This window comes from Nicotiana attenuata, chromosome 9 (assembly GCF_001879085.1).
Source record: "Nicotiana attenuata strain UT chromosome 9, NIATTr2, whole genome shotgun sequence".
Taxonomy (NCBI): Eukaryota; Viridiplantae; Streptophyta; class Magnoliopsida; order Solanales; family Solanaceae; genus Nicotiana; species Nicotiana attenuata.
This window is the reverse complement of record NC_031997.1, coordinates 2,574,362-2,588,570: the sequence shown is the minus strand read 5'-3', so window position 1 is coordinate 2,588,570 and position 14,209 is coordinate 2,574,362. Positions and strand designations below refer to the sequence as shown.

Genomic DNA, 14,209 nt, shown 5'->3' with positions numbered 1-14,209 from the left:
CGCCACGTCAATAAAATATATCCACGTAGGCTCCAAGTCACATCTGATGGCCAAATAGGATAAAAAAATTATTTACCCCCCCCCCCCAACCACCATTTCCCCTCATTTTACAATTACCCCGCTAAATTAGGGCTTAGATAGTATCGAACAACAGTGAGTCGCTCCTCTCTTCTCCGTCGTTCTTGCCGGGATTTTCATCTGTACAGTTGTTATCAAAGTTTGTGGGGTAAGTTTCTTCATTTATTCTTCAAATTTTGTCTTTATTGTTCTTCATTTCCTTCTATTTATGGGGATTTTGCTCTGCTTAGGGTTTTTTAGGGGGAGGTTGGGTTAGGTCGTAATTGCTGTTTAATATCCCTTAATATATAGGGCTTTTGTTGTGTTTTGCTACATGTTAGAGTGAAAGGCCTTTTTAATGTAGTGTCATGCATGTAATGGCATATTTGGTTATTCTCTTTAGTGTTTTGGGTTTTTGTTTTCAAATCAGAATTTCATCCTAGTGTCTTGGGTTTTTGTTGGGTCTCGTTCATGTTAGCGGTCCACCACAGTATTTTCTGAATATTATAAGGCATTGTGGGGACGAAAAAGGAATCTTGGATGCTTTTTTACTTTAAAAATCTGTCTTTTTTGTTGGTTTGTTTATGGAGTTGTGTAAAGGTGCAACTTTTGATAACAAATAGTCATTGATAACACTATTTTTTTTTGTTTCTTTGCAGGTATGAAAAGAAAATGGCTTCAACCCTAGTTAACCTACAAATCCACCACAGTGGTAATTTTGTATCCGACCCTGACCTAAGGTATGCAAATGGACTAACCTGTCCTCACTTAGCTACAGTGGATGTGGATGAGCTACATATTATGTTGTTTCACAAGTTTGCTAGGGACTTAGGATTTTTAGAAGTGGATTTGTTTGGATGTAAAGTTAACAAAAGTGGTGCCTATTTCATTTTAAAAACAGATGCTGATGTGTTAAATTTTCTTAATACATTGAAAGGTGGTGACTTTGTTGATGTTTGTATTGTCCATAAAATTAGTGAGCCTATTCTTGTTGAGGACATAACTGAACTAGACCCCACTATACAAACAGAGGGGCATGACAGTGGGTTAAATGAAGAGATAGAAGAATCAGATGAAGGTGAAAGTAATAACTTCTCTTCCTATCACCTTCAAACATCAGAATCTGAATCTGATGAGGACCTTGATGATTCTGAAGGGTCTGACTCACTGTTTGATATAGATGAGAACATTGAAGAGTGTAGTGATTTGGAAGATGATTTAGTTGAAATTAGACAGTCTAAACTCAACAAAAAGAAGGATGCCCAAGTAAATGTAGATGAGATACCATCTGGTCCAGTTGGTGTAGATGATGGTTTTGAAGATATGCATAAGAACAGAAGGGGAAAATATGAAGGGAAACTAGGAGGGGATGACCAGTATTTTGATAGCTCAGATCCAGGTAGTGAGTGTAGTGATGATGACAGAGAACCTGTTGGCCCTGATGAAGTAAGGGATGCTCCAGCTAGGAATCCAAGTAAGAAGGTGTATTTTGATACAACTTCCAAAAAAATATTTTTTGAACTGTATATGATCTTTGAGAATGCTGTACAGTTTAGGGAGGCATTGCAGACATATTCTATTCAAAAAGGTGTCAACCTTAAGTTGAAACCTAATGAGAAGGAAAGGGTTAGGGCAAAGTGCACAAAAAATGGATGTCCATGGCATATCCTTGGTAGCATTGAAGGCAGCACCAGAAACTTTAGGGTGATTACATACTACCCTGTCCATAAATGCTACAAGAAAACAAGGAACAAGATGTGTAACCCACCATGGATTGCAAAAAAATTCAAAGACAGAATAGTTAGTGAGCCTCAAATTAAACTTCATCAGATTCAAGCCTTACTTAGGCAATCATATGGCTTGTATGTGAGTAAAACTTCCTGTAGAAGAGCAAAAATGATAGTTATGAAGGAGAATATGGGTGATTACAAGAAAGAATTTGCTAGGCTTCATGATTATGCAGAAATGCTGAAGTCTACTAATCCTGGCACTACTGTAGTGATAAGGACATCTAAGGATTCAGTTTCTGGCAAGGAAGTCTTTATGGGCATTTATGTCTGTCTTGAAGCATTAAAAACTGGATGGTTAGAAGGGTGCAGAAACATAATTGGCTTTGATGGTGCATTCCTAAAGGGGACATGTAAAGGTGAACTGCTTTCCTGCATTTCCAAGGATGGAAATAATCAAATGTTCCCTGTGGCTTGGGCAGTAGTTGAAAAGGAATCAAAGGATACATGGTCTTGGTTTATCAGGTGTCTCAAGCATGATCTAAACTTGACAGAAACTGAAGGAGAAGGGCTGACAGTCATGTCTGATATGCAGAAGGTATGGTTTCTAATACTCTTTCTTTAAAGTGTAATTGTTTTCATTTATGTTTAAGTTATAACAATATAATTTTTATGACTGTAGGGTCTTCATCTAGCAATAACTCAGTTATTGCCAAATGCTGAAATGAGATGGTGTGCTAGACATATCTGGGCTAATTGGAAGCAAACTTGGCCTGGTGAGGAAAGAAGGAAAAAATTCTGGCAGTGTGCAAGAGCTACATTTGAGGTTTACTTTAGCAAGAAGTTGGATGAAATGGACCAGCTGGGGGGAAATATTGTTCAGGACTTACTGAAATACAACAAGGAAACATGGTGTAGGGCATATTTCAAAGACCATAGTAAGTGTGATGTAGTTGAGAACAACATGTGTGAGACATTCAATAGTTGGATATTGGCAGCTAGGCACAAGTCTATCATTACTATGTTAGAGGAAATTAGAATCAAGTGTATGGAGAGGATGAATAGCATGAGAGAGTTTTCTGAAAAATGGGTAGGTGAGATATCACCCATGGCTATGGAAATACTTGGAGAGAATGCTCAAAGGGCAGCCAAATGTGAAGTCAAATTTAATGGTGAAACAGGGTATGAGATCCAGGATGGGCCATATAAACATGTTGTTGACTTTAGGGCATATACCTGTACTTGTAGATCATGGCAACTCAAAGGAATTCCATGTGCACATGCAATTACAGCAATGCATTACAAGAACTATGAGGTTGAGCCATATGTTGACCATTGGTATAGAAAGGATACCTACCTTAAGGCATATAGCAGATTCATTCAACCTTTAACTAGTATGAATTTGTGGCCAACAAGCACACTGCCAGCTATTGAGCCACCTGTTATAACTGCAATGCCGGGAAGGCCAAAGAAAAAAAGGACAAAGGCTGCTGATGAACCAAAGAAGAAGTTTGGGAAGGGTACAAGGATAGGGAGACAAATGAGATGTTCTTTGTGCAAGACTGTAGGACATAACAAGAAAGGATGCCCATCAGCAGTAAGTATTAATGTTTGTTTTGTTACTAATATTGAAAGAATTCAATTACTAGTGATAGTTTTGTTATGTGTATGCAGAAAAACCAAGAGGGAAGGGCTGGAACTAGTTCAGGTAGAGGTGAAACTGCTGAAAGTGGAACTGCAGCAGCTGGAAGTGCATCAACAATACCTGCAAGTGCATCAACAACACCAGCAATCCTTGATCCAAGCACACAACAATCAACTAATGTTGCAAGAGGTCCAAAAAGGAAGACCAATGAGCCTAGAAGAGGTGGTGCAAATGCAGGGTCTAAGAGAACAAAGACAGCAGGATATGGTGTGCTATTTGATTCAAGTGGCACTGTTATACAGAGGGTAAATATTTCAACTCAATTACACAATGGTTTACTACATAATCCCTCACTCACAACCTTTTATTTTTGTGCAGTCTGGAACTACTGACAGAGTGGTACACAATCCTTCTACACTCATAAGTTCTGCTCCTACCAACATTGAACTTAGGTTCAAACCACCTGGACTAAAGTGGAAGGGCCGACCAGCAGTTACACAAAGGCAGCTGCAAGAACAGAGTTACAGAAGGGCAAAGTCTGCTACAACCACTCAAGCCACACCAGTTACACAATCCACACCAAGCAGCCAAGCCACAACAGACATTAATTGAAGTGCTCAACTGATATTTACTATGTTTTTGTTGACTGTGGTAGACAATATTTTGTAAAGCTACTTCATTATGTATGTTTTTGTTGATTGCCTATCATTGACAATATTTTGTAAACCAACTCCCTTATTTTGGATGTTTTATTAACTGCCTATAACACAGGCCATTATATTAGTACTTGTTGCTGTAATGGAGCCTTTGTCAATATATTTCATGAACAAAATTTTACATCAACACAAAATATGTAGCCTAAACCCAGGAAATAACAAAGTGCACTATCAATCCTAAACAAATAACATAATAGCTAACATTAGAACAAGTACAACCACAATTATAATAGCAGCAACTCTCAACTTCGACCTTCCTTGACTTCTTTGACAATGGCATCGATCACTCTTCTTAATAAGAGCCGCAAGAAGAGTCTTGTAGTGTTCTTCCTCAATCGCACGATCAACCCATCTGAAAAAGCCACAACCTTCACCAATCTCATATCTTCGGCAGCCCAGGAACCTCCTTCCAGGATTGGTGGGTGTTCGTGATATTTTAAGATCTGCAGCAACTCCACAATAACACAAAGGTTGCATCCTCATTGTTGAAGGAGAAGAGGCGGCATTAGCGTATTTGTTGCAGGAGAAGCAGAAAAAAATCCACTTTCAAAACAAAAGGAGATTGCAAAAATTGATGGGCAAAGAAGATTCACATGAAATTAAAATTCTATTTTTGACAGTTGAAGCTAACAAAGAAAGAAGAAGGCATCAGATTTGCTAAATTTAGCTTCTACAATGTTCAACAATGGAGAATAAGGTACAAAGAAGAAGATGGGGATGTTAAATAGGCTAAACTATTACCGTTAGGGCTTTTTTTACTGTCTTCACGCCCCTTACAGGCGTGTGAATCACGCACTGCAGCCACATATGACACATAGGATAAGCCACGTTGGATAAGCGTTTATTATTCACGTTTTGAATGAGTATAAGTGTTCAATTAGCAAATATGTAAGTTTGGGGACCGGCATGACAAAGTGGATGAAGTACGAGTGCCATTTAGGCTATTCTGCCTATAATAAATAATTAATACCTCAATTGTAATTCTCGACGTTGATGTAACAGCAAGCTGTGCATGTTGTTGGCCGAACTTGATGGTGTCAAATCAAGAACTTGTGTGCATTTTTTCACTACTTCAACCCAAAAAAGGATCTCTGATATAAACCAAAATAAGTAGGTGTTTGAATAATAAATTAAATTTGAAAAACAAAAGAATATTTGATTAAAAATATAGTAAAATATACTTTCTTTTCTTGAGCTCTTAAGATTATTATTGTGTACTATAGTTTGAATAATAAATTAAATTTGAAAAACAAAAGAATATTTGATTAAAAATTTAGTAAAATATACTTTCTTTTCTTGAGCTCTTAAGATTATTATTGTGTACTATAGTAAAATATAACCTTCATTTATTATTTCTGGAAAAAAAGTACCAAATAAAAGTAAACAGAGAAAGTATATTTTTATTTTAATATATTATTAATTAATATAATGTGATATAAACAGTATTTTCTGAGATTGATGGAAGAGTGCAAAAGTGGAAAGTGGAAAGGACGGCGGATTACTATTACCAACGAAGCATTACACACAGTCACACACTTGACACTATTTATCTGGTAAAAATTTGTGAGAAAATGACATTGTACGGTCGCCGTAAAAATAATAGCTGAAAAAATATATAAAATTTGTATAATTTTTATATATAACATATAAAAAAAATTGTATATAAATGTATATATATACAAAAATATACAAATTTTACGTTAAATTAATAGATGTATATAGTGTATTTGTATGTATATTTTCTCACTTAAACATAGTTAACTAATATATATTATATATTTTTATTTTATTAATTCATTTAACCAATAGATTAATATGATTTGGTACAAATATCCAATGCAAAAGATTTTATCCTACTTATTAGCAGTAATTAGCCAAGAAAATGCCACAACAATATCCAAAATGAAATCTTTTTTGTAGTTTTAGCTTAAGCGTAGTTAATTGCATATGACATTAAGACATTAGAGGAGACTAGATGGACAAATTCATGTTTTAACACATCTGTTAAATAAGTATTTAATAGTTCTTTATATAATTATTTGATATTTAGTACGTATTCACTAGCCGACTTATTTAAATTTGCATCATTTTAGTTTAAGGGTGTTAAACGGGTGTGTCGGGCCGGGCCGAGCCTCTATTTTTTGGACCCGAATGGGTTACGGTCCGGGCCGGTTCCGGGTTGGTTCTTAACGGGTTCGGGTTCATCCGGGTAAAAATTGAACCGTAAGGGTTACGGGTTGAGGGAGCCGGGCCGGGCCGGGTTTAGTGCATTTTTAATTTTTTTTTTTTTTGGAATTTTGTATAACTATTGTAAGTTATATTAATACTTTGTATTAATTTAAAGAATACAAGGAAGATGGGAAAAAATTGCACTTATAAATTGCAAGTACTACATTTATTTCAAAATTCAAAATTAAAGTTTGCATTTAAAAAGTAAATTAACAAAAAAATAGTAAAACTAAATTTTCATGCATAATAAATTAATAATACTTCAAATTAATCTAACAAACTAAAACATTAAGGATAAATACGTCTAATAATTTTAAAATAACACAAATTGTCGAAAAATCTAAAATACGAATTTCCGGAGGACGCTAAAGACAATACTTTTTATGCCTCCTTAAACTGCCTGTGTCACACTCTGAACGAAATTTTAAGACTTGACCACAGTTCTTGCACTTTAATTTCTGACCTTCTTCATTTTCTTCTGCCACCTCAAAGTGTTGTCAAACATATGAGCGCACTCTAGAAGTACGAGGCATGATTTAACTTGAGATTTGAGAATTGAGAATTGAGAATTGAGAATTTGAGATTGAGACTTGAAGTCTTGCAAATTGGAGAATGAGAGAATGAGAGAAATTGAGATTGAGAAATGAGTATTGAGTGAAGAAATGAAGTAAGGGGGGGGGGGGATATTATAGTTTTAGAGAAGGTTAGTTTTGTAAATTGAAAAAGGGTTAAAAATTAAAAAAAAAAATAAGCTGTTTGTGCAAAAGACCCGTTGGCCAACGGACCAAATCAGAATCTGACCGTTGCAAACGGTCTGTGGGCCCATTCAATTCGAAAATTAGAAAAAAAAACAAAAAAAAACTATCCGCTGAACCGGGCCGGGTCGGGCCGGTTTAACCCGGTAAGAGTGAACAGTAAACTCTACCGGGTTCACCAGGCCGGTTACCCGTTTCAAAAATTTAAACCGTCCAAACCCCCAACCCCCTACCCAGCCCAGCCCAGCCCCCTCTTACCGGTCTGGGCCGGTTCTGGGTTCTACCGGTCTGGGCCGGTCCGGAACCGGGTCAACCCGGCCCGTTTAACACCCCTATTTTAGTTTGACTAATCCCATACTTAATCAAATAAATATAAATAAGAATGGAAATATTTTTTAAAAATTATACAAATATTTTATTACGACAAACTGTTATGTTTAAATAATTACGCAATATATTCTGACTTTCTAATACTAATAATTATAAAAATAATAATAATTAATACCTCAATTGCAATTCTAAAGGTTGATTTAACAGCAAGCTGTGCCTCTTGTTGGCCGAACTTGATGGTGTCAAATCAAATATTTATTTGTTCACAGATAAGTGTCTTTTTGTTCAAGTATTGTGTTAACAAACCAAGAAGATATTAATTGTTTTTAATAGAATTTACTTTTGCTGTACAATTTTACAGTTAGGAAATTTCACTTCTTTGATTTCTTATCGTGTAAACTTATTGATTTCGAAATCTGAATTTGTCTTTCTATTCTCTCACAGATAGTGATGACACGCACTACTGGATACGACGGTCAGACACCCGCCCCCTGCTAGAGTCACGAGAGGCCGAAGAGGGGACGTGGTGCAACTAGAGCACCTGCCCGAGCAGCGACTGAGAAGCCATGAGTAGCTCCGATTGGAGGGACAGACACCCTAGGCGCCTGTTGTTACCCCTGCACTTCATGTTTATTTACATTTACTAGAAGTATTAAAGAGGTGGTTTAGCTTCTCTAGACAACCAAAAAGGGACAAAAAATGATTAATAATCAAATAAACCTTATAATTATTGCTGGTAACTGCTTTTGTAAAATGATCACCCTTGGCAATAAAAGAACTGACAGCTAATCTTGGACGGTAAAAATAAGGGATCAATTGCTCAAGTTTTATATAACTTCCAAATGTCAAAAAGTTATAATTTACAATGTAAAATATTACTCTATCTATTTCATTTTATATAACATTATTATTATTTGGAAAGTCAACATTTTTTTTTTTTTTTACTATGATTCTCTCAAACATCTCTCCTTTTTTAATCATTACCTCAGCATGCTTTTTATGTAATTTTCGATGTATATCCTAAATTTGAAGAAAATCCATTTTCAACCTCATACCTGAGGACTTCTCACTCACACTCGAACAACAACAACAATAACGAACCCAGTGTATTCCCATAAATGGACTTTGGAAAGGATAGTGTGTACGCAAACCTTACCCCTGCTGACTCACGCTCAGAATCCCTTAAAATAAAATGCGACATATTGGATTCCTTTAACATAAAATAGGACAGAGAGAGTAACACAACTTGAAATATAATCCATTCCTATTTAGGGCGGATTCATTCACAGTGTCAAAAACAACCAACAACAACAAATCTAATACAATTTCACAAGTAGGGTCTGTAGAGAGTATTGTGTACGCAACCTTAGCCCTAACTTGCGAAGGCAGAGAGGTTATTTCTGATAAACCCTCGGCTTAAGCAAAGCACCATCATACAGTGTTTAAAAGGAATACAGTAGTGGAAAAGCCTCTCTACCTTCGCAATGTCAAAAACAACCAATGGAGTGAAATCACAGATATTGATCCAGAACAGTAATACCAATATACCATTGTTAATGAGATTGAATCCAACTGGTTATTAAGATCAGTTGCCAAAAGATTCTGGCATTTGGTTTTCGTGAACTATACGCAGTTATAGGTTATATACAAATTTGTAATATTATTAAAACCTGTACAAGATAGAGGCAACAACTGAATATTAGCAGGACACAGCAGTGTCGATGGACGATGAAGAGAACTTTGAGAAAATGACTGGAAGTCGCTGCCATGAAAGCTACCCTAAGTTGAGGTAGCCAAATGTGTTTTCACCACTGTAGGTAACATAGAGGAAACCATCTTCATCCTTCTTTTCATCATAGATTGAAGACATGATCGCACCTGCAAAAAGCAACCAATATGCCCTTTCAGATTATTGTTTTTAACAGGAGTTTCACTACTTAAATTGAATATCTAGAGAATTTTTACACTATCAAGTCACGGGTTCGAGCCGTGGAAACAGCCTTGGCGTAGCTAGTAAAGTTGCCGCCATGTGACTAGGAGGTCACGGGTTCGAGCCGTGGAAACAGCCTCTTGCAGAAATGCAGGGTAAGGCGGTGTACAATAGACCCTTGTAGTCCGGTCCTTTCCCGGACCAGGTATGTTTCTAAAGTAAAGATGGATAAGGGCAAGGCAACCTAGTGCAGAAGGCATCTTTCGTTCATGCAGGGTCCGGGAAAGGGCCGCACCCAAAGTGGTGTAATATAGACAGCCTACCCTAATGCAAGCATTTGTGGCTGCTTCCACGGCTCGAAACCGCGACTTATAGGTATGAATTAGCAAACTTGTAAAAGATGGTAAAAATACTTGGTAAAAATACACGTAAGTGTGAAAATCCTTTACCCACTATCAGTGCATAAAAGTTAGAATCCTTTTAAAAGACTTGGTTTTCAATCTATATTTGCTCAAATCCTTAAAAAATGTTGTCGCACTCGTGTCGGATTCTTTCCTTGAATTTGCCAGCAAAAGTGCGAACTTTTGGAAGATCTAACACGGGTGCGACATCTTTAAAGAATTCGAGCAGCATAGTTCTCAAATGCTTTGGCAACCTGAACAAACAGATGTAGTACTCATAGATTAGTTATTAGCACTCACCTGTTGGTGGTAGGACATTATCAACAAATATGAAAATTGCCTTTTCTGCACTCAATTTAATCCTTTTGCGAATGACATAGACAAACTGCCCTACTGTTAAGTCGGCTGGGACAAGATACCTGCAATTTTGTCAATTCGGCAACATGAATAAGCATTTGCTAGTAACAAAACCAGATGCCAAGATATTATGCGTTAGTTCGGTGGTGAAGATAGCCGTTGTTATTTAGCCAAACTGGTGCACAGGTTATTTTAATACGTTACATGAATGTTACCAAGAATTAGGTAATTTTACGGGCAAAACTAAAAAATCATAACCAGGTAGGAGAAGGTAAGACCAAAGTTTTGGAAAAGGTCATTTACTAAGTAGAAGCGAATATACCGCATGATAAGGGCACATAACTAACAAAAGAAAATGGAGCAAACATTTACAGCATGATGTCGCATTTTGATCTATATTATGAAGAAAAGATTACTAATAATTGATGAGTGCTCACTTTTTCTTGTCAATGTTGGGAATATCACTCTTTTCAGCCTTTTCAACTATGACCTGCACATCATAAAAACAGAGTCAAGAGTACACAAAGAGAATAAAATATTAAAGCAACAATAGTTGAGCCAAATTGACAACTCCACCAAACATGAGAAGCCCAAATCCTGTTGTACATAGAGATAATTCTCAACAATGACGATCATGTATTTTGTAATGCATCATACTCTCAGCATTTCTCGTTGATATGCATCAGATATAGACTTACAATTACAACAATAACAACAACATGCCCAGTATATTCCCACATGTGGGGTCTGGAGAGGGTAGTCTGTACACAGACCTTACCCCTAGGTAGATACGTTGATTCCAGACTTATAATTATAAGAACAAAATCTTCCCAGAGCAAAATCTAAGCCCTTTCAAAATGCAGTTAGGCATCAGCAATGGTCACAAATTCCCTTAAATGGAAACATCAAAGGTCTTCCAAAAGCACAATTAGTATAAATACTTTACTCTACTTTGAATTTGAAGTGACATCTTTATATCTTTTTCACATCTTCCAACTATTATTTTATCATATGTTTAGTAATCTCATATGTAATGACTCGTTCAAACTTCAAACTCAATTCTCCGTGAAGTAAACTAGATGAATGAAAATGGGATGGAGGGAACATTTCACTTTCCAGGTTGTTCATTGATGTTTAACCATGCATCATCTCGCAATATGTTTCCGTATTAATGCTTATAAAAACTTCCACTCCATAACTTTATTACTTGGATTTCTGCATTATATCACATCTTAAGGTAAAGTTGTAAAGTTGCTGGTAAAGTTGCTACCATGTGACCAGGAGGTCACGGGTTCGAGCCGTGGAAACAGCCTCTTGCAAAAATGCAGGGTAAGGAAACGTACTATAGACCCTTGTGGTCCGGCTCTTCCCAAGACCCCGCGCAGAGCGGGAGCTTAGTGTACCGGGATACCCTTTTATCACATCTTAAGGTGGAATTTCGATCTATGAGATTAGCCAACTGACATATACACTCACACCAGCCAATGAACGTTAGGCTATTCCTAAGGATATAGGGAAGGGCAAAGGGCAACCGCCAGCCCGGTGTACAAAGCATCCCGTATTCATGCAGGGTCTCGGAAAGGGCCGCATCCTAAAGGGTGTGATGTAGACAGCCTACCCTAATGCAAGCATTAGTGGCTACATGCAAAGAAAAAAAAAAAGATAAGTTCTAGCCAACTTTATATTTGTCAAATTCCCCACTATGAGGTGCATTTTATTTCCTCGGGACTCGGAACAAACAAGATATGCACACCTTTGCATAACATTAATACAGTAACTGCAATTTCAAACTCACCCAAATACCACCAGTCCACAACACCTTCCCAAAAATGAAATAAAAAGCATATCAAAAAGGAAGAAGGCGAATTGGAGGGCGACCACAACCTTCGTTTTGTACAGTAAGACTGCAGTGGTATTAGACATAATTAGTACTTAAGGCAATAGCAAACAAAGAAAAGGAAGTCCAACAGCTAATTAGAACATTATCTATCAAATTTACTCATTTGAATTGTATCGGAAATCACTTTAATTAAGGTAGGAGTAGCCAGAAAACCAAAAAGGTAGCTGAAAACTGAATTATGACGCAAGCCCTCATAAATAATTTCCACGACAATCTAGGATTAGACACCAGACAAAAGTCTCCACTAGATGGCCATAAAGATTATAGTCACGGATTGTGCATTCTGCACGCTAAAAGATCAGCAGACAGCAATTTAACCTCGCCAACAACTCAAACTCCATTAAAACAAACGCCGAGCATAAACAACATACTTATTTGTTACTTTCTGGCAACTGTTCGAAATACTTTTCTCCATCAAATCACTTACACAGGTAATTACATTCACATTGAAGCAAACATTCAGCAAACAAAATTTAATCTGTATACTTAATAAAAAATTCCAATTGAAAACTTAATTCTCACCGGAATCCTATCTGGGTATTTTTCCCTAATCCTAGAAGCTTCAGCACGCCTCTTCTCTGCATACAGAATCAGATACCAGTAATAACCCTAATCATATTTTGGAAAAAGAAAAGCATAATAACTAAAGCAACAACACAGAAGTTCAATACATACCAAGATCATGTTCTTGCCTGAATGAACTCTTTGCCATATTTTCCTGAATTCAACCATAAGAAAAAGTATAAATCTTTATGTGAAATAACATACCCTTTTACCAAAAAAGCCAATTTCTTCAACCAAAATAAAAAAATAAAAATACAACCCATATTTCTCTACAAAACAGAAATTAAACTAAATCCTAAAAACTTGGCAAAAGAGTAAACTGATATAAAGCTAATAAGACCATCAAAAATTTGATTTTTGCTGCTTCAAAAAACAACTCCAGAAATAAGAAATACAGTAAACACAAGCAAACAAACCAAAAAAAAAAACACCCAATTGATAAAGCAACAATTTTGACCTCAATCAATCAACTAAACCTCAATCCCAAATTAATTCCATGCAAAAAAAAAGAAAAAAACATATCCTAACAATTTGGAAAAAAAAAAAATTTATACGGAAGTAAAGCTAATAAGATTATCAAAATTTTAATTTTGCTGCTTCACAAAACAACTCCAGAAATAAGTAATACAGTAAAAACAAACAACAGAGTACCCAATTGCTAAAGCAACAATCTTGAACTCAATCAATCAATTAATCCTCAATCCCGAATTAGTTCCATGCCACTCATAAAAAAAACTTGAAATATTTACTTAATAAAATTAAAAAATATAAAAAAGAAAAAATATAATAACGATTAAAGGTAGTAAGGATTATACCTTTTTGTGAAGAATGATTGATAAAAAGATGGGGGGGGAAAAGAGAAACAAGATAGGAAGATTGAATGAAAAAGCTTTGCTTTTGCTTTGTTTTTGGACTCTTTGTATAAATAAATAATGTATGTGGAGTTGTGGAGTAATATTTAATCATTATCCAAATTCCTTAAATAGTTATTAAAAGTATTATATTGGGAAAACTTGTGTGTGGTTGCTTAGAGATATGAGCAGACGTGGGCTTCAAGGGAAAAAAAAAGTCAAATATCCTTTATTTTAAATGGGAATTTTTTCCTTATTAGTTTTTTTTTTAAAAACTTCTAGGAAAAAGAAGTAAATATGGAAGCTGGTTCTTAGTTATAATGACTTCATTATGTCACAAGTTATACTGTAGGGGTTATTTGGTACCATGGATAAATCGCCCGTGTGGACAACACCCTCCAATCCAACTGGGCTGTCCCGAAAACTTAATTCACTCTCATTTTCTATTTAACATTAATGCACTAATTATTTTTTGCAAAATCTTTTAACATATAAAATAAAGGGTAGGGAAGGGAAACGGGAAATGCTGAGAGGGAATTATAAGACGAGAAATCGAACCCTCATCAACAAAATAAAAATTCAAATAGGCAATTAATTGAGCACTAAATTTGAATTGCCATAAAAATAGCAAAATGGATCAGTAGGGCAGGTTGAATTTGTGGCTGAGGCCAGATTTTAACCATCCCGCCCTACCCTATTGTCATCCCTAGCTATCAAACTGCGGTTGATTCGCGAGAAAAATCACCG

General features: G+C 36.0%; 2 protein-coding genes across 3 annotated transcripts; one reads left to right on the top strand and one right to left on the bottom strand.

Moving 5' to 3' along the window:
* Positions 3,432-4,126, top strand: LOC109232727. The gene is made up of 2 exons (XM_019398469.1): positions 3,432-3,734; positions 3,808-4,126. The coding sequence occupies exons 1-2, from the start codon at positions 3,447-3,449 to the stop codon at positions 4,039-4,041; spliced, it is 522 nt and encodes a 173-aa protein (XP_019254014.1). The 5' UTR covers positions 3,432-3,446; the 3' UTR covers positions 4,042-4,126.
* On the bottom strand, positions 8,963-13,557 carry LOC109231966 (autophagy-related protein 8f). 2 transcript variants are annotated; one of them, XM_019397577.1, is made up of 6 exons: positions 13,427-13,557; positions 12,723-12,765; positions 12,570-12,625; positions 10,585-10,637; positions 10,091-10,209; positions 8,963-9,337 (listed from the first exon to the last, which is right to left on the bottom strand). In XM_019397577.1, exons 2-6 carry the CDS (start codon positions 12,757-12,759, stop codon positions 9,234-9,236), a joined length of 369 nt encoding a protein of 122 aa, XP_019253122.1. In that variant the 5' UTR covers positions 12,760-12,765; positions 13,427-13,557; the 3' UTR covers positions 8,963-9,233. The 2 variants fall into 2 exon arrangements, with proteins under 2 accessions (XP_019253122.1, XP_019253123.1); XM_019397578.1 differs by lacking the exon at positions 13,427-13,557 and adding an exon at positions 13,263-13,347.